The 18,862-nt window shown below is 42.1% G+C and overlaps 1 protein-coding gene across 1 annotated transcript in view; it reads left to right on the forward strand.

Annotated features, from left to right (window-relative positions):
• SGCZ (sarcoglycan zeta) overlaps nt 1-18,862 on the forward strand; it is a 120,125-nt gene that overhangs the window by 61,576 nt on the left and 39,687 nt on the right. Inside the window, exon 3 of the mRNA XM_060278819.2 lies at nt 15,690-15,812. Coding sequence (XP_060134802.2) covers nt 15,690-15,812 — 123 coding nt within the window. The remainder of the gene's footprint in view (nt 1-15,689; nt 15,813-18,862) is intronic.

Here is an 18,862-nt window from a genome sequence, read left to right on the forward strand (position 1 = left end):
CAGGTGCATAATCTGGAAAAGGATAATGTGATGTTTGCATGGATGTTGGCAATAAACGCATTGAGAAGTATGTTAAGAAGCCTTCATTTTGTGTAATGAAAGCCTGGCTTTAGTTTATAGGTCTGTTATAAAAGTCACAATAATGCAGAGATTAGTTCCAGTGACTGAGCAGAATGGGCACAGAGGACTGGCTTAGCATAACAATGCCAGCAAGGCATTGATCATTTGGTGGCGGCGGCATTGTGCTCAGAATGAAGCGGGGGGGGGGGAGAATCCAAATGCTGCGCATGCTTTTCCTTTTACACTATTCAGTTGGCCCACCGAAATTAAAAGACCTACCTCACAGTAGACTATGAGAGGTGCTTAAAGTGATGTTCAGAACATCCTATTTCTGGACACTCCAGAAGACATACATCTACAGGTGAGATCTATCAGAAAGAAGGGAGTGGCAAAGGAAACCTAAGGCTTTCCCATATTATTGTGATCACCCTGACATGTACATTGAAATTTCACAAACTCGTCCAAGCCACATTAGCATTGTTTTACAGTACTGCTGCTCCTTGTAACTCATATATATTGTTTAACACAGCTGATACTTTTATAGGGGAACCTACACTTCGTGCATTAGGAGAGGGGAGTTGCAGATCAATTATGGATTTAGGAAAACCACCTCGAAAGCAGGGGGAGGGGGGGTCAATCCTGGTTGAGTTTGAGAACAATATTGGACAGTTAAAAAAATCGGCATCTGCTTTATTATTGGAGTCCTCTTAAGCACGGATAGTAAGCCACTGCCAGAAAAAGGTTTAATGAGGATAAGTACTTATTTTTCTAACTTCTGAGACCCCCTCCAAATGAGAAAACAAACATTATTCAGGTAGCACTGAATCTGTTTGGGGGTGATTTAATACACCTCTTCCAAAGACCTTCCATTTAAATGGCTTGTTTCATATATATTAACTGCTAGTGCTTAGCTACTAGGGCAGATGCTATGTGACTGTCATGACATTCAAAAAGCTGCTGCCGGGCGTTAAGTACAGTTAAATTATTTCCAGCATCTGGCTCTATAACAAGTCTCCGACAGGATATTAAATTTTTATTTTTGCTCTCTCTCCGCCCCTCCTGACATCCAGACATCTCATTAATTTTGGCAAAACTATATATCCTGCATGCAAACTGGAGAAAGCCATTAAAGAGGGCAAGTACATTTAGTGCCACGTTATAACTTAACATTATATCTGGAGAACATGTTGTCATTCCCACATGCCTCTGGCTTAACCTTTAAACTGTCATTGGCAAACAGCTCTGTGGGATGTTAAGATGGTAGCAAATAGATATGCATCGCTGTAAAAGGATTGCATTTACTTAATCTGTCCGTGCATCTTTCTAATTAGGGGATGGGAGGAATTTGCGACCATCCGGATGTTGCTGTACTAGAACTGTGAACCAGCTCCACAGCATTTATTTTTATTTATTTTTTTAAAAAATATAATCTACTTCCTCAAAAAAATTATCCACAGCCACAAGTTCCTTATTCTGGAGACATTGATCTCACACCGTGTTTTGTTTTCCCTACTTTAGTCTAAAATCTTTTTCTTTTTCTTTTTCTTGCAGTCACCATGTATCAGCAGGTAAATGCAAAGTCAGTTGTTTAGCTCAGTTCATCCACCAGTGGGTATGGATGAGCTTGGTGCAAAACGCAGTCTCCGCTTTGCAGTGAAAAACAATGTGAATTGTGTTTTATTTTAAGCAGCTACTAATATAAAGCAGCTGGTGATGTTGATATATGTTGGTTTCTGTTTCTATAACTCAGAATAGTTGTGCTGCATCGTTATGTTTCTTTAATAAAGTAGCTCTGAGAGATGATAGATGATTGATAGATAGATAGATAGATAGATAGATAGATAGATAGATAGATGATAGATAGATGATAGATGCCTTTATTGCAGCTATAAGCTCATACATAAAATAAACACAACAAGACACACTTGTCATACAATCGATAAAATAGGATAAAATAAAACACAATACAAACGAAAGAATAATTAAAAGTCTGACCTATACAACTTTCAGATATTTAATACAGAAAAGGGGGAAAGGAAGGATTTTAGAATTCATCTAAGAGGCCATTTCGCCTCTTGAAGGTCAGAACAGAGGTTAAAAATCTTGCCATTTGCAAGGTTACCACTGAGTCAGTATCCTCTAATAAAAAGGCAAGTTGGGTCTCGACTGGGAGTCCAGATAATTTCTGGACTAATGGACTCAACAGATTTCTCCTAACAGCACTGTACAGAGGGCAAACAAAAACTATGTGCTGGAGGGATTCATTCGACTGATTATCACAGGAACATAAGTCTGAGACTCAGCCCTTAGAGAATCTATGGGACAGAACCCTGGAGGGGAAGGCGTTAAACCTTGCTTTGATGAATGCAAAGCAATGGTTAGCAGTGGTGAGGGTTGGTAGGTAGGGTGGAAGGTAGCTCTGAGAGATTCAATTCTTCCCTCGGTTTTTATATAAAGCATGAGTAGGCAAACTTAGGCCCGGGGGCCCGATCTGGCCCGTGGACGGTCCTGGAATCAGCATGTTTTTACATGAGTAAAATGTATGCTTTTATTTAAAATGCATCTCTGGGTTATTTGTGGGGCATAGGAATTCATTCTTCTTCTTTTCAAAATATAGTCCGGCCCCCCACAAGGTCTGAGGGAAAGTGGACTGGGCCCCTGCTGAAAAAGTTCGCTGACCCCTGATATAAAAGCACAACCTCACTCTCAGAGTCATCTTTGTTTCAAGATCATGTAAAATGGCAGTTATACAGCCAGTCTGCCACCTGCTGAACTTGCTGTTGCTACCTTGTGTAAGTCAAGATAGTTTGTGTACAGTTGATTCTTCACATGCAGTAATGTGAATTCCATTTTACCTACCTTTAAAACAAAACTTTACCACAGAAATAGAATTGGGCAGCGGTGGTTGGAGGGAGGGAATGATTTATCAACAGATTGTCTTTAAAATTTATGTCCTACAATTCACCCAGAAGTTACAGGGCAGGTTACAGCTCAACACACAACAGAGAAAAATATAATGGGGTAGCTCAGTTGGTAGAGCATGACCCCACGTTGTTCAAAAGATCCCTGCATTGCAGGGGTTGGCCTAGATGACCTTTGTGTTCCTTTCCAGCTCTATAATTCTAAGTTTAATGTACGGGGGGCTAGATAAAAGCGGTCAGATACTATATATGCAGCAGCCCAATGTCTATTTATCTCAGAGTAAGTATCACTGAACTCAACAGGGCTTACGTCTGAGTGGACATGTATCAATCTGTTTTGTTTTATTTAAACAATGGATATGCTGCTCAACTAAAACCATCTCTAAGCAGCTTAGAACAAATACAATACCAAAGAGATAAGAATTGGTTAATACTCAGTCTAAAGTCAGCATTCAGTGAAAAGCCTGCTGGAAGAAAATAGTCTTCATCAGGCACCAAAAGTTCAAAGGGGAAGGCAGGGGGGTAGGAAGATAGAGGCGGTGGGGGTGGGCTGCCCTGAGCGGCGGGCTCCAAGGGGTGCCATCGTGGGCACTTGTCCCACCCCCAAAATGCGTGCCCCGTCCTGGAATGCATGCTCCGCCCCTCCGGGAGGTGCACCACGGCCCTCCGGGAGGTGCACCACGCCACCAGGGTGGGCGCCAGCCCTGCCCCCGGTGCCGGAGCATGAAGCTCTGCCACTGGGGGAAGGGATGTATCAGACCTCAGCTGGAAGGAAGCTGGACCCGCAATAAATTTTAAAAGGTAAAGGACCCCTGGACGGTTAAGTCCAGTCAAAGGTGACTATGGGATTGCGGTGCTCATCTCGCTTTCAGGCTGAGGGAGCCGGCATTTGTCCACAGACAGCTTTCCGGGTCATATGGCCAGCATGACTAAACCACTTCTGGTGCAATGGGACACCGTGACAGAAACCAGAGTGCATGGAAACACTTTTTACCTTCCTGCTGCAATGGTAGCTATTTATCTACTTGCAGTTTGATGTGGTTTCGAACTGCTTGGTGGGCAGGAGCTGGGACAGAGCAATGGGAGCTCACCCCGTCACGGGGATTCGAATTGCTGACCTTCTGATCGGCAAGCCCAAGAGGCTCAGTTGTTTAGACCACAGTGCTACCCATGTCCCAGACCCACAATACTGAACACACAGATCCTGTGTGACAAGCATCCAAGCCATGAGGAACCACCAACAGTGACCACTCCCCAAAAAATTGGCACTGGCCATTCGGTTTTTGCCAATCGCATAGCAATCGTCACAACTTTGTGTGGCTAGGCATTGAATAAACATTAGTTTTGGCTGGAGCAGAGGTTGTAGCCTCTGGCTCCCCACTCCACAGTTAAGGGTGTCCCATTAAAGAGATCCATGAGGAGTGGCTTCTGTCCAATGCCCAGGTGGGAGCTAGGGCCATAACGCTCCTCCAACAGGGACCTCTCAGGGTGGTACTCCTATTTGATGTAGGTCATAGTCCCCATCCCCATATGTGGTTTACCCTTAGATGCACTCCCAGCAGTCGGGCTGGAGTGGAACAATTGTCTTCACCCAATGTGTATGCCAAACCACTCACTCCTGTAACCAATAAAGTTGTTGCCTGTTTGAACCCCCCAAACTGTATGCTGCTATCTTACCTGTTTCTTCATCACCTAGGGAACTGCAGGGTCATAGGGCTTTGACACACAACCAGCTGTGAGATGAATGATACTGACTGCTCACTGCATTTTACTAGCTTCTTCTTCTAGCTGGTTCTTTGGTTGCTGAATTTTAAGTTTATCAGGTTTTGTTTCAAAAAAACATGTGTGTACACACACACATCCACTGAAAGCTCTCTGAAGCTTGATGTTGATTTGCAAGACTGGAGCAGTCAAGTGATGGAATCAGAACAGAAAAGGTTAAGGAATGCTTAATGCAAGCATATTTCAAAACCTCGAGCCTTGTAGTGAAATTCACCTTACAACGTTAGAGCAGCTAGCAGGGAAGGGATTGGCACCACTATTGGCAATTATTTTTGAGAACTCAGGGATGACAGGTAAGGTCTCTGAGGGCTGCAGCAGGTCAAACTCCATGCCTATTTTTAATAAGAAAGAAAGGGGCGAAAAACAAGGACCCGGGGATTACATTCGAGTAAGTTTAATTTAACATCTGGCAAATTTTGAGAGTAACTAATAGAGCAGTCAATCAGTAAGCAATGCACCTAGAGGAAAATAAGATGAACAACAGTAAGACAATGTGACTGGGCTCTGTTGAAGAATGACTGCTGTAATGAATCCTGAAAAGATTTCCTGTGTTTCCAATCAAGTATTTGGGTATGGGTGAGACTCTGGGCTTTGTATAATACCTCGAAGATTTTAAATTAAAGATTATTTTGTGCTCGTACCTTTAAGGAAGTTGCCGCATCCAAGGGCACATCGGTCTGGCCCAAAGAGGCAAATCATTACATAGAGACCTGCAGCATTTGCTCTATTCTTTCTAAGTTTTGCAGCCAATCTAATTTCCATTCCAAATTGCTCAAGATCAAAGGACTCCATGAGAGATAATCAGAAAGTGGGTAGAAAGAGTGAGGAAAAAGGGAGGGATAGACAGAGAGCAGGGAAAATTGAAGGGGTGAATATGATTGATGGTGATGGGAGATGACTAATCATCCTATATAATAATATGCAAGTGTCCCTGCGTCCAGTCCCTGTGTCCCGTGTGTCCCTGGGGTACTGCGCATGTACCCCAGAGACACAGGGATTGGACGGAGAGACAGAACGCGCACACGCGCGCGCTCTCCCCCCCCTGCCTACCGTTTAATCCGCTTAGTCTGGGTGCTCCGCTGAGCCCAGCTGGGCAGCGGGCGCCCAAGAAAAGGCCGCGATTCGGCCTCTTTCTGTGGCGGCGGCGCGTGGGGGGGCCGGCTAGCCCCTCCCACAGCCGCCGCTTCGTTGGGGCGCTCCGCTGAGCCCAGCTGGGCAGCGGGCGCCCAGAAGAAGGCCGCAATTCGGCCTCTTTCTGTGGCGGCGGCGGCGCGTGGGGGGGGCGGCTAGCCCCTCCCACAGCCGCCGCTTCATTGGGGCGATCCGCTGAGCCCAGCTGGGCAGCGGGCGCCCAGAAGAAGACCGCAATTCGGCCGCTTTCTGTGGCGGCGGTGGCGCGTGGGGGGGGCGGCTAGCCCCTCCCACAGCCGCCGCTTCGGCGGGGCTGCACACCCGTTCCTCTTTGCTTTGCACACTAAAAAACAATAAAATCTGTTCTAGCGCCCGTTTATTTTAACGGGCTGAATTCCACTAGTATAAAATAAAGAGGTTCTCATATTCACTAAAATCTAAAGTAATAATGATTTGATACCGTGAAAATCCACAGAAACAAACTTTCCAGTAAACATGGAGGCAGTTTGGAGCCCAATCAGGTTGTAATAAATGTCTCCACCATTCCTAGAAACCGCAAAAGGGTATCCTCCTTATGTTAGGAAGCTGGCAGGGTGGTTTGGGAGTAAGGGATCTCTGGACCAAATCAGCAACACTTCGAATTGTGGCCAAATGGCAACCATTGCCGGGATGGCAGGATAGTTGTAACATGGTTCCATGAGTGTGTACCGGCTGGCATCATCCTTACTGCATTATGGACTATCTGCAGCTTCCAAAGGCGCCTCAAAAGAAGCCACATGTAGAGGGTATTGCATTGCTTCAATTTCAATGTGCTGTATTTTTCCGTCTATAAGACACCCCCATGTATAAGGCGCCCCTATTTTTGGGGACTGGAATTTCAGAAAATGGGGGGGAGATGGCAAAAAGTTGTTGAGTTTTTTTGGGGGGGGGAGGATTGCCCAGAGTTCTTGAGCTTTTGGGGGGATTACTGAGGGTTGTTGAGCTTTTTTTTAGGGGGAATAGCAAAAATCGATCACCCACATGCATTGCAAAATCCATCTCCCGTCTGTCCCCTTGCCAGCAGAAGCTGCCAATCACCTACACAATTGCCGCAGCGTCGGCCAATCAACACCACCCATTGACGCAACAACCAATAACACGCACTATAGTCACTGACAGCCACGGCAAAAACCAATCAAACATCCACCCTATGCACTGCCCATGTATAAGACGGCCCCCACTTTTTAGCATGATTTTTAAGTGGGGAAAACCTAGTCTTATACACGGAAAAGTACAGTAACTAAGGCCTATGTTAATTTATTCAGATCTGATGTTCTGGGCCTAGCTAATAACCGCCCCCCTCCCCCTACAATTACAGAAGCTTATACCTATGTATCTATATCTATGTATCTATCATCTATCTATCTATCTATCTATCTATCTATCTATCTATCATCTATCTATCTATCTATCTATCATCACTATCCACCTCTCCAAATTTATATAAACCTAAGTTTGTGGACTTGTGTCGCTCTTATAATTCTTCTTTCCTCATCACTTTCTTTCCTTTCTAAAGGCATGCAAATAAACTTTTTATCTCCCCAAAAATGGTGAATAAAACATCAGTTACGAACCTAGCATAACTAGATTATTTTACTGAGTGTGTACTTAATCTATTAATCTGAAGCAATTTCACTGAAGCAAGCTTTGCTTCTGTGGTGCTGTTGCTGAGCCAGCAGCGGAATGAGGCTAACATCTATTGAAGCCTATGAGCAAAATCTAATTGCACTGAATGAGAGTCAGATCAAGATCAAGAACGTATACGGGAGATGCAGCACATACGCTGTGTATTTGGAATTTAATAAGGTGTCTGCAGTGTACATTTAAAGCAATATCACGCCACTTTAAATAGTCATGGTTACCACAATTTCCAGTGTGGTATAGCAATCAATCCATCTTGCCAGGTAATTCTGGGAATCATATTTCTCTGAGGGGAATAAGGGTCTCCCAACATCTATCAGTACCCTTAACAAACTACAGTTCCCAGGGTTTTTTTTGGGGGGGCGTGACTGCTTTATATGTATGTATATATATATATATATATATATATATATAGAGAGAGAGAGAGAGAGAGAGAGAGAGAGAGAGAGAGAGAGAGAGCGCAGATGGGGCCAAAGTACAAGTGGAATCCAGTTGAGTCATTCAGAAATCTTGTTTGAATTGCCCATTCTGTAGTCATGCCCCTGTTATTATAAGTGCCACATTCCAAATTCATTTTAGTAGGTATCTACAAAAGAAATGCTAGAAAGGAGAACCCGACATTCAAGGACAGATTGGGTTGCATCAATCATAAGGTCATTTTAATGGTTTGCAGATGGTGATGTGAATCTGAGATACATTTTCCCTCTGTTTCCTGTTTATTCTTTCTTAAAAGTGATGGTTCAGTACAGATAATAGTCTCCCCACCCCCATCCAAAGCTGAAACTGGTAGGGCAGAGGCATTATATACCTATTTATCCCACTAGTTTTCCCACATTATATACCTATTTATCCCACTAGTTTTCAGTTTTCATGTTTTGGGGTACCTCTCGAACTCTGTTCTAGAGAGCATTTGGGGGATTGCCACCACTTAGCGCTGCTGACTAAACTTGAGCCAGTGGAGTGTTGCAGCAATAAAAAAAGGCTAAGGCAATTCTGTGTATTGTCAACAGATGTATAGTATCCAGATTGCAAGAAGCAATGGTACCACTCTTTCTGCTTTCGTCAGACGTTACCTAGAGTAATATGACCTGTTCTGAGCACCACAGACCATGTCGGAGGACAAAAGATGTTCATGGGCCTACAGATTATTCTGTGAGGAAGGTTGAAGGAGTTTGGTATGTGTAGCCTGGGGGGGGGGGAGTGACTATGGAAAGTGCTATGAAATAGAGCCGCCTTAACAGATGTTGCTCCAGAGCGTTGAACCTGAACTCAGTAGGTTCAAACGAAACAGAAGGGATTCAGACTAAACACTAGGAAGACGTTCCTGCCAATGTGAGCTGTTGCCCAGTGGTACACATTGCCTAGAAAAATGGTAGAACATTTGATAAGGTTTTTAAGCAGTTTTTCAGCTATCTATCAAGGATGCTGCAGTAGATGGGTTTACTGCAATGGCAGCAGGTGGACTAGATATCTTTTGAGGTTCTTGTTTTCACTTGTAAGTGATGTGCCCATTGATGAATCAATCTATTGGCCTTAAGATTTTGTAAAGTTTTGTACATATTTTGCATTCTTGTTGCAGATAGGATTTTGGAGTTGTTTTTGTTTTTACATACGCAGTCATAGCTTTGATGGGAAATTTTTTGGATGGTGCTAGTTTGGGGCCTGGTACCCACAAGGCCATGAATTATAAATAGCTGAATAGTGTGACATAAATCTTCACAAAACTTCAGCTGAGAATAAAGTGTAGCTATTCTAAGAAGCAGTCTTTGTTTCCCCTTGTGATCAAAAGCTAATTCCAAATACATCTGAATCCTCTAGTGCCTATACATTTATATTCAATCATAGGGGCTCAACAGAATTTTGATTCAATATTCTAGGGTGCCCCCAATCTACATCTTAAACTGAGGGCCCTTAGCAGTAGTTTACGTAGATGTTTCTAACGTGCCAGTGAAATTACTTATATTCAGTTAACGTATTGTGTCCCATGCTTTCATATTTCGAAAAATGGCAAAGCCCACTGGTGGCCAATCATACTTGAAGCTTCATCAATATTAACCCAAAATCATGCATCTTTTTGAAGATATATTTGACATTATAATTTTACAGATTGGGTTTAGGGTTGCGCCAAGGATTACCTCATTATTAAAACACATGCTATCTCTGTGATTCCTCCTGTCCCTGAGAATCAGTACATTTCAAAAGACTTTTTCTAATATCATTGGAATTATTCCTTATTTCATACACAAGCAAACAACAACAACAAAAAACAATCTAAAGGATTATTTAATTAGTGTGGAATTTGCTTTGGCATATGCAAATCTCATTTGTTTTGGCATTATCAAATCTCAGTAATTTACTTACAGCTACCTCCTTTGGTGAGGGAAGCTCATCCGCTTGAACAGCTTTCTATGCTGGAGCTGCAAATCAATACAGAATTGTAGTAAATATCCCAGTGGTGGATGGGTAATGCTTGCATCTACCCAGTAATATAAATCTAAAGAGGCAGCACATTCTTTACATTTACTAAAAAACCAGCAAATCCAGATTCTGACGCTCCTCTTAGCTGCAAGTCCCCCTACCGTCCCCCAAGAATCAGGTTCTCTCAAGTTGCGGCAGCTCTTCGTCTTTCTAAGCCGCTCACTGTCTCTTTAGATGGCTTCAATTATTAGCACTCCTTTCTCTTTATAGTCAAATATATCAGTCTGGATTGGCAAGATCTCTTCTAAGTGATTCATCCCACGAATCACCAGTTTTCCATACCTTAATGTCAGGGTCAATTTAAGTGTGACAGCGGTAGCTGGGTGGAGGTCAGCAAAAACCCCAAACTTGCAGATGTGGATGCCCCATGCGATGGGTCTCATAGTTAAAATAGTCATATCCTGTACACTAGCCTGTGTGCATGCTAGTGCCAGAACTAAATGGTTCAGATGATGTGCTAGTCCTATGAGGGTTGCAGCACTGTTTGCATCGAGGTTATTAATATTGTGCATATGGAAGCAATTTGGATGAATAAAAAGCTGACTCTTCTTTGAAATAAACATGTTCCAGTTCAAAATGATGGTTCAAAAGCTTTCCTTACAGAACTCAAACTCCAATCAACTTAAAACAAATAAAGTTACATTCAGTTAGATACATATTTTTTAATACTGATCCCAATATACAGTAGGTGTGTGTGTGTGTGTGTGTGTGTGTGTGTGCACGCGCATGTGTGCATACCCTAAGCTAAAAATCAAAGCTGCCTCTCCTACATGCCACCCTCCACTAGCTTGAAGGTGTTTTCTTGGAGAGAGATTAGCATGTTCATTCTGTTCAGCAGCTTGAAAACAAAGAATCCCTCCATCCCAAAAAGGATGCCTACAGATTAGCATATGCAAAGACTTGTAATAGTGTATCTTTTTGTGGCTGAGCCACAAAGATACTGTCCTACTTAATCATTAATTTGTTAGTTTCTCTTCAGCTCCATTGGAAATTTCCATGCCATGCTTCACAGCATACATAGAGACACAATGCAGAGTTATTTTCCATCTCAATGTACATTAAACAATGCTTAACAGTTGGTGCCCCATCTTTCAGACACTCTCACCAATCAGACCAATTCTCTTGAAAGATGGCAGCATCAAAGAAGAGGCATTTTGCAGATGTATGTATGACAGCAAGCAGAGCTTCTAACAAACTTATACACAACCATAATGTAATCTACAGTATCAATAACAAGATGTATAGTTTCTTATCTACCTAAATATTTACAGCGCTTTCTGGATAAATGGATGTTTTCCCACATGACATTTGTAATCAGTGGCATTCCACCCCTTCAAAGTCAGCTGTTTTCAAATATTTCCAGACAAACGTTCTTAAAACACAACATGTGGCTTGGTGGCTTCATCAATTACAAATTAACCGGTTTTGCTGGCTCATATAGCTGCATGAATTTATTTCAACACTCTCAACACATACCTTGCATATGTGCTGGTGAGCCACAGGCAGTTGCAGCTGATGATGTACACAGTGTACACTCTTAGAACGGCTCTATATGTTTACCATAAAAGACTTTCTTTGGTCCGCCGCTTTGCTGGTACCCACCAGTGATATGGATTGGAAGACAGGTATCTCATAGTTATCACCCAACCCATGAGTCTATTCCCGTACATCAGACCACTGGTCCAACTAAATTAGTTTCGTCTACACTGACTGGCATTGTAGGGATATTTTCCAGCCTGACCTGAAGATGTAAGGAATGATCCTGAGATCTTTTGCATTCAAAGCATGTGCTCTGTCACTGATCTATGGCTGTTCACCGATTCTTTCAGATAAGCTTTTCAACTCTCTTCAGGTAAAGGCCCCTTTTCATATATCATGAGACTAAGTCAGTATTGTGTTCCTATTGCTACTGTCTGAGCCTGATTTGCTCCTACAGTCTGTTTTTTACCACTGTTGAAAGGATGTCCACAGCGCCTTAAACACATCTAGTAGTAGAGCCCAGGTTTTGAATCTATAAGCTCTTAGTATAGCACCTCTAACTGAAAGATAGCAGACAGCAAGCCTGGGAAATATTGCTGTTTGAGACATTGGAGAGGGATTTCCAGCCATGTTTCATATCTGTTATGTCACTATGGTTGATATTATAGTGGGATCATTAATAATATTTGTTGTTTGAACGTGCCATGCTCTGACTGCACTGATCCTCACATTTCACCTTTTTTGTGTCTGTGCACCATTTCTTTAAAAAGCTGTATCCATGTTTGAGAACTGGTTTGGAAAGATCTATGTTGGTTGGCTGTGGGATAAGTAACAAGTCGTTCAGACTGGCAATCGAGATAAGAAGACCTTTGTAAAACTAGGTGGAACCATGTTGACTCCTTGTGTCTCCTAATCCCTGTGAGGTTATTTCCTGCAATACCTTATACGGCCATCATCAGTGATGGCGCTGCAGTGCCACAGAAAGCAGGCCAACAGCTTCTCCATTCTGGCAAGGTGACTCAGTGAGGTGATGAGCCAGGATCCTACTACCAGAACCCCTGGTTCAAGACCCCTGGCACTTTACATTTTATGTTCATGCGTGATTTCAGATTGTACTGTAGAAGCATAGCTGCCAAGTTTTCCCTTTTCTCACGAGGAAGCCTATTCAGCATAAGGGAATTTCCCTTTAAAAAGGGGATAACTTGGCAGCTATGTGTATAAGGCAAGTGGGAGTGCACCATATAGCTTCACATCACCTTTACTATGCAAGCTATCACCACCTGTTTTTGGACTACAATTCCCATCACTCCTGACCCCCTGGTCTTGCTAACTAGTGAGGTTGGAAGTTGTAGTCCAAAAACAGCTGGAAACCCAACTTAGGGAGACTCTACTCCTGAAGCTGGCTCTCAAACTTCTGTGGTGGGGAGCTTCTAGTACTTGAGTGGAGTGGGTACAGGAATTGTGAAGGACAGAGTTCTCTCTCCTTCCCCATCTTCTTTAGAATGCCATGAGTAAACAGAATTCTCAGATATAACTGTATAGTATCTGTTTGCTGTTAGTGTTAAGAGATGCTAACTATAGTGATTGTGAAGTGAGAGATCTGGCATCAAATGAATATCCACGATACCATGTATATTTTTTCTATTGAAGTTCTATCAAAGGGCACTAAGAGATACACACTATTCATGTAAGTGAGAATGTGTTGCTTTTCATCTTCTCATTAGCTCCTTGGGGATATCAATAAGAGATAATTCTACACTGAACAACAACATCATCATCAACAACAACAGAGTGGGATCTACAGAACATAAACTGATTCAATATGCAGATAATAGCCTATCATCAGTCATGGATTTCCACTTCAGAATCGAAAGGGTTGTGGACTTAACATAGAGAGCAGCATATTATATTGGACTATAAAATAAATTATTCTAAATGCCCTTATCCATTACTTTGCTTTCAGCCATGGTTTGCAGTCAGCAAATCTAAATGGAGAAAGAGCTAAGGAATCAATTCAAAAGAAAGCTTGGTAGCATTGTAAAACACTTGCCAAACAATTATAGTGGTTATGTTGAGAAGGTGGAGAACTGTCAGTCTTTAGCTTGATGGAGAAAACGAATGTTCTGCTGGAACTAGCTTCTAAGTATAAGATATAATGAAAAGGTTTAGGCTTAATATTACAAAACTAGAGTTTGGGGAAATGTCCTAAGCTTGCTCCAGTTTGTGGAGCATGAAAGGAAACTTATGCTGATGATCAGCCTACAAGACTTTTATTTGAAGAAATGGCAGTGTTGCTTAATTGCCCCCAATTCAAGGGATCCTGATGGGCAAGATGTCTTGAACCAACCTGCTGGTCTTTACATTCCAAAGGGGACAGCACAGAATAGCTCAGTTGGTTAGAGCATGGTGCTGATAATGCCAGTGTTGCAGGTTCAGTCCCCATATGGGACAGCTGCATATTCAGTTTATGCAGATTATGTACTAGATTGTTCTCATTATGATTCTGTGATCCTCTGCTGTTCCTTAAAAAAGGTGATGGGTGTGCTCCCTCCATCTCACAATTAGCTCAGTTTTTCCAGGTTTTCTCAGAGAACTCTGCCCCCACCCCAATAATTAAGTTCATAATAGTCATGTAACCACCAATCTTCCCTTCTAGTCCAGCCTTCCCAACAATTAGGCTTGTGAAGATACGGTAGCAGCAATAAGGGTGATGCAGAGAGTTTACAGCATTGGTGGAGGACTCATTTTTAAGACCTGGGTGGTCTAGCCCTGATGCTTGCTTGGCCAGGAATTTCTACAGCTTCCAGGGAGCTGGGGAAATGGAGTTTCCAGTGACTCTGTGCTCAAGAGGGGCTCTCGTTAACAGGATCTGTGACAGTGGTAGATTTTTCTCCTTAAGCATTCGCTTGTCAAAATTCCTTCTCCTCCCCACTCCTTCCCCTGGTTATAATCTGAGGGAAAGCGGGAAGAAAGAGTGCTGGCAGAAGGAAAGACTGGTGCTGGGACAAGTGGGGATGGGCCCTTTAAGATCCAGGTATTTTGTAGGAGTTCTTGGCATGGCTCAAAATGAGATTGAGGGTGACACACTCTGCATCCACTCCAGAGTTCAGTATTGGTATATAAAGCTGTGAAAAGAAATTTCACCTTGTGTGCTGTGAGCCTGTCTCTCTTATTTTTCCTTATGCACCTCCTAAGTTTAACAATTGCTTTTTCTTTTAATTCAGGTTTATTTTTTGCATTTTAGTACCTAATTGCTCATTTCTTCTGCTAGTTTACTAAATTTTTGAAGGAATTCAGACTTAAACCAGACATTGCATATTGCTTGAGACTGTTCGCAATAATTTTTTTCTCCTCTGGCATGTCAACAGGTTTGTTTATTTACTGGCCTTCCCTTTTCCATCCTCCAGACCTTCTAATATTGATCATTGCCTCTCCATTTTCTCATTATGTTTAAGAACATTTTAAAGCACCAAGCTGTTTAGAAAATGTTTTCAGTTAGCATTTTGTCTCAGCAAAAAATGATTCAGCCTTCAAACAACTGCGCTGGCTCCCATTTCTTGCTTTTTTTTAGTCTTTATTAAATTGGCTGCTTGAAATGGTCAATGTATGCACCAAACAAGATTAGTATCTGTAATTTACCCAGGTCTGTTCATGAACTTTCCTTAGACCTTTCAGTTATCCACTTCAGAGGTTATTACGACCCTGAGAATATTTAAGGACCTTGACATTTATAATACAAAGTCGAAACAAAAAATAAAATAAAATCCCTTCCAGTAGCACCTTAGAGACCAACTAAGTTTGTCATTGGTATGAGCTTTCGTGTGCATGCACACTTCTTCAGATATACCAATTCAGATATCATTCTTCAGATTCAGATATACTTCTTCATACCAATGACAAACTTAGTTGGTCTCTAAGGTGCTACTGGAAGGAATTTTATTTTATTTTTTGTTTCGACTACGTCAGGCCAACAAACTGTTCAACATGGTGCAAACACCAAAGTATATTTGTGGGTGGGGTTTCAGTAGCATGCAGAGTACTGCATATCATACATTTTCATTGACTTGACTATGTTCTCATTGATCCAGAATGAAATATGTTATTATGCTAATCCACAGGCCCAAAGGAGGACCTCAAAGCTTTGTTTTCTCCCCTTAGGTGCTGATGCTGTAGAAGCCCAGTGTAAGAGATTTGAAGTGAGCTCCAGTGAAGATGGAAGGGTGCTCTTCTCTGCTGATGAAGAAGAGATCGTCATTGGAGCAGACAGACTGAAAGTCACAGGTAGGGAAGGACAGCGGTACTCTTTACACTAGCTTCTTCTTTTTTTAATTTAAAAGTGCTAATGGTATTGATGATGATACGTCCATAAGGTTTGCATAAGCGTACCACAGTTTATTTTAAATGAGGAAGAAGACTTGCTCTGATCATTTATGCACATTTTTCTAATGCATGTTCATATACCAACAGATATACCACACATTGTTCTGAATTAAGGGCGCGGAAATAAAACCTGCAACCAAATATGGTGGTGTGGTGGTTTTTTTGGGGAGGGAGTCCTCTCTAAGGGTTTTTGCTCAATCTTTTTTGCCCTTGTACAAATTTTGTGGTTCCCCAAAACTACTACTACTAATAATAATAATAATAATAATAATAATAATTGTACTCCTCCCATCTGACTGGGTTGCCCCAGCCAATCTGGGCAGCTTCCAACAAATATAAAATCACAATAAAACATCAAACATTAAAAACTTTCCTATACAGTGGTACCTCAGTTTACAAACACAGTTGGTTCCAGAAGTCTGTACTTAACCTGAAGCGTACTTAACCTGAAGCGAACTTTCCCATTGAAAGTAATGGAAAGTGGATTAATCCGTTCCAGACGGGTCTGCGGAGTACTCAACCTGAAGCGAACTTAACCCAAAGTATGAGTGTAATTGGTTCTGGAAGTCCGTACTTAACCTGAAGCGTACTTAACCTGAAGCGAACTTTCCCATTGAAAGTAATGGAAAGTGGATTAATTCATTCCAGATGGTCTGTGGAGTACTTAAACTGAAGCGTACTTAACCTGAAGTGAACTTTCCCATTGAAAGTAATGGAAAGTGGATTAATCTCTTCCAGATGGTCCGTGGAGTACTCAACCTGAAGCGTACTTAACCCGAGGTATGAGTGTAATTGGTTCCGGAAGTCTGTACTTAACGTGAAGCGTACTTAACCTGAAGCGAACTTTCCCATTGAAAGTAATGGAAAGTGGATTAATCCGTTCCAGACAGGTCCGTGGAGTACTTAAACTGAAAATTCTCAAAATGAGGCATACTTAAACCTAGGTATAACCGTACAGGGATACCTCCCTCTCATGTGTGGATGGTTTTGGCTACCTAAGGACCAGCACTCAAGAAATATCCTTATCTTAGACTGCTGTGAGAGGCAAAGGAAAGGAAAGTCTAAGGCAGATATTAAGTTGTTGTGATAGACGTAGTTGCAGACCAGTCAAAGGGCTGAAGGATGAGTAAACTGGAAGCAGGTAGACTTGGTGGATACTGCATAAAGGGAAAAGGGAGGAGCAAAGAAAGGAGTCAGGAATGTTTGAGGAGGAAGAAGCTCAGTGAAACCAAGAAACTGAGGAGTGATAGGCACTGCCTCATGCTAGGGAGTGACATGGTGGGCACCAAAGTACCAAAATGGTGGCCAGCTGGGCCCAAAAACAGAGCCAGGGATAGAGTGGACATAGGCTGCTGCTACCTCATCCTGACTGGGAAGCCAGGAGAGAGAGAGAGAGCAGCAAGATGAGTGGCAACAGATACAGTCCTGAGTAGCAATGTACTTCCATGCAAGGTCCAACTCAGGCCCTTGAAAGTGAGGCTGGCAAAGAGTGGGGGGGGGGCATTCACCTGGTCTAACCTCACCTTGAGTTTGTTTTTATGTCTGCTTTTAAAAAAATAAAAATAAACATGCAAGTTGTTGAGTTGCATCTACCTTTCTGCCTCTGTTATTTGGGAAACAGAGGGTGGAAGATCCGGATCGCTGAGTTGCCTTGTTCAAGTCCAGACACAGCAATAACGTAGATGGATATTCTCCTGCTGTAGAATTAGACTCTCTACCCACAGTTCTGTTTTATATGCCATCATTAATACGGCATTAATTTATTGTGCTTTTGCCATTTTGAGAGGTTTACTTAGGTAAAGCCACCCCCACCCCCAATAGTCATAAAAGCTGCCATTACCTAGCATGTTAATAGTCGCCTGTACTCAAAATGTCAGCTCTAATTTCTCTGTGACTTAAGGGTACATACTTAAAAGTACTTTATAAAGAGTGCTTCAAGACAGTTCACCTTGAAGTCGAAACCTATTTCTTACTAGAGGACTACTCCATGGATCGGAATACTGAGGAATGGCTTTCCCTCAGTGTGTCAGTTATTATCCAGTGAAAGGCTGCATTTCACTAAAATTTCCAGAAACTATTTTGACTGCATTGGCATGTACTCTGTCAAACCAAAAGTGGTGGTTACATTTAATATTGCCTTAGTTTATGCTTTGTCCCCATGTTCTATTGCAATGTGCCGGAAGCAAGAGGTTGCTGATTCAATCCAGCGTTACAAGCTGACTCTTGTTACTGCAAATTCTATAATTATCAAACAATGCAGATAGCAATGTTTAGCGCACTTTAAAATATTCTGCATTATTATTTGACTTGGAAAAGATGAATCATACAACTAAAATCATGAGACTGATTGTCCAAGATCTATTTGACACATTATGCAGAATGAGGGGCTGACCCACCGCGTTATACCGAAGGTGGGTATCATTTTTTGAATGCTTCCCTATGTAAAAAATAAACAAAAAATAAACCCCTAATATGGTAAACTATAAAATGGGGGAAAGTGCTATGCTATTACTCCTTTGTTGTTCTAGTTTTCTACATGTCAGGAACTCTCTCTTTTTTAACTTTGGAAAAAAGTGATACCCCATCTGCAATTTGAAATGCTGCACCCCAAAATTCTACAATTTGAGTCAAGAGTAATGCATAGAACAACTCTATAATGCGAAGTGATCTCCACACTTCACATTATATTTTCGGGGACAATCATTACCAATTCAGTTACCTTATGATATGAGAGAATACCAGATATTTTTATGGAGTCTGTATTTGCAAACATACAAGTTGAGCAAGGAAGAGTTCTAGTTTTGAAAGTATCACGAATGTTCAAAAGCAAGAGCATGTCCCCAAGCCTGCAGACTGCCAGCCAGCGACAAAAATCTCTCATATGCTTGATTTCAGCTGCATCCTTTTCTTTGTCTCCCTCCTCTCTATGTGCACATTCTCCTATTTGTATG

The sequence above is a fragment of the Zootoca vivipara genome, chromosome Z1 (genome assembly GCF_965207765.1).
Source record: "Zootoca vivipara chromosome Z1, rZooViv2.hap1.1, whole genome shotgun sequence".
NCBI lineage: Eukaryota > Metazoa > Chordata > Lepidosauria > Squamata > Lacertidae > Zootoca > Zootoca vivipara.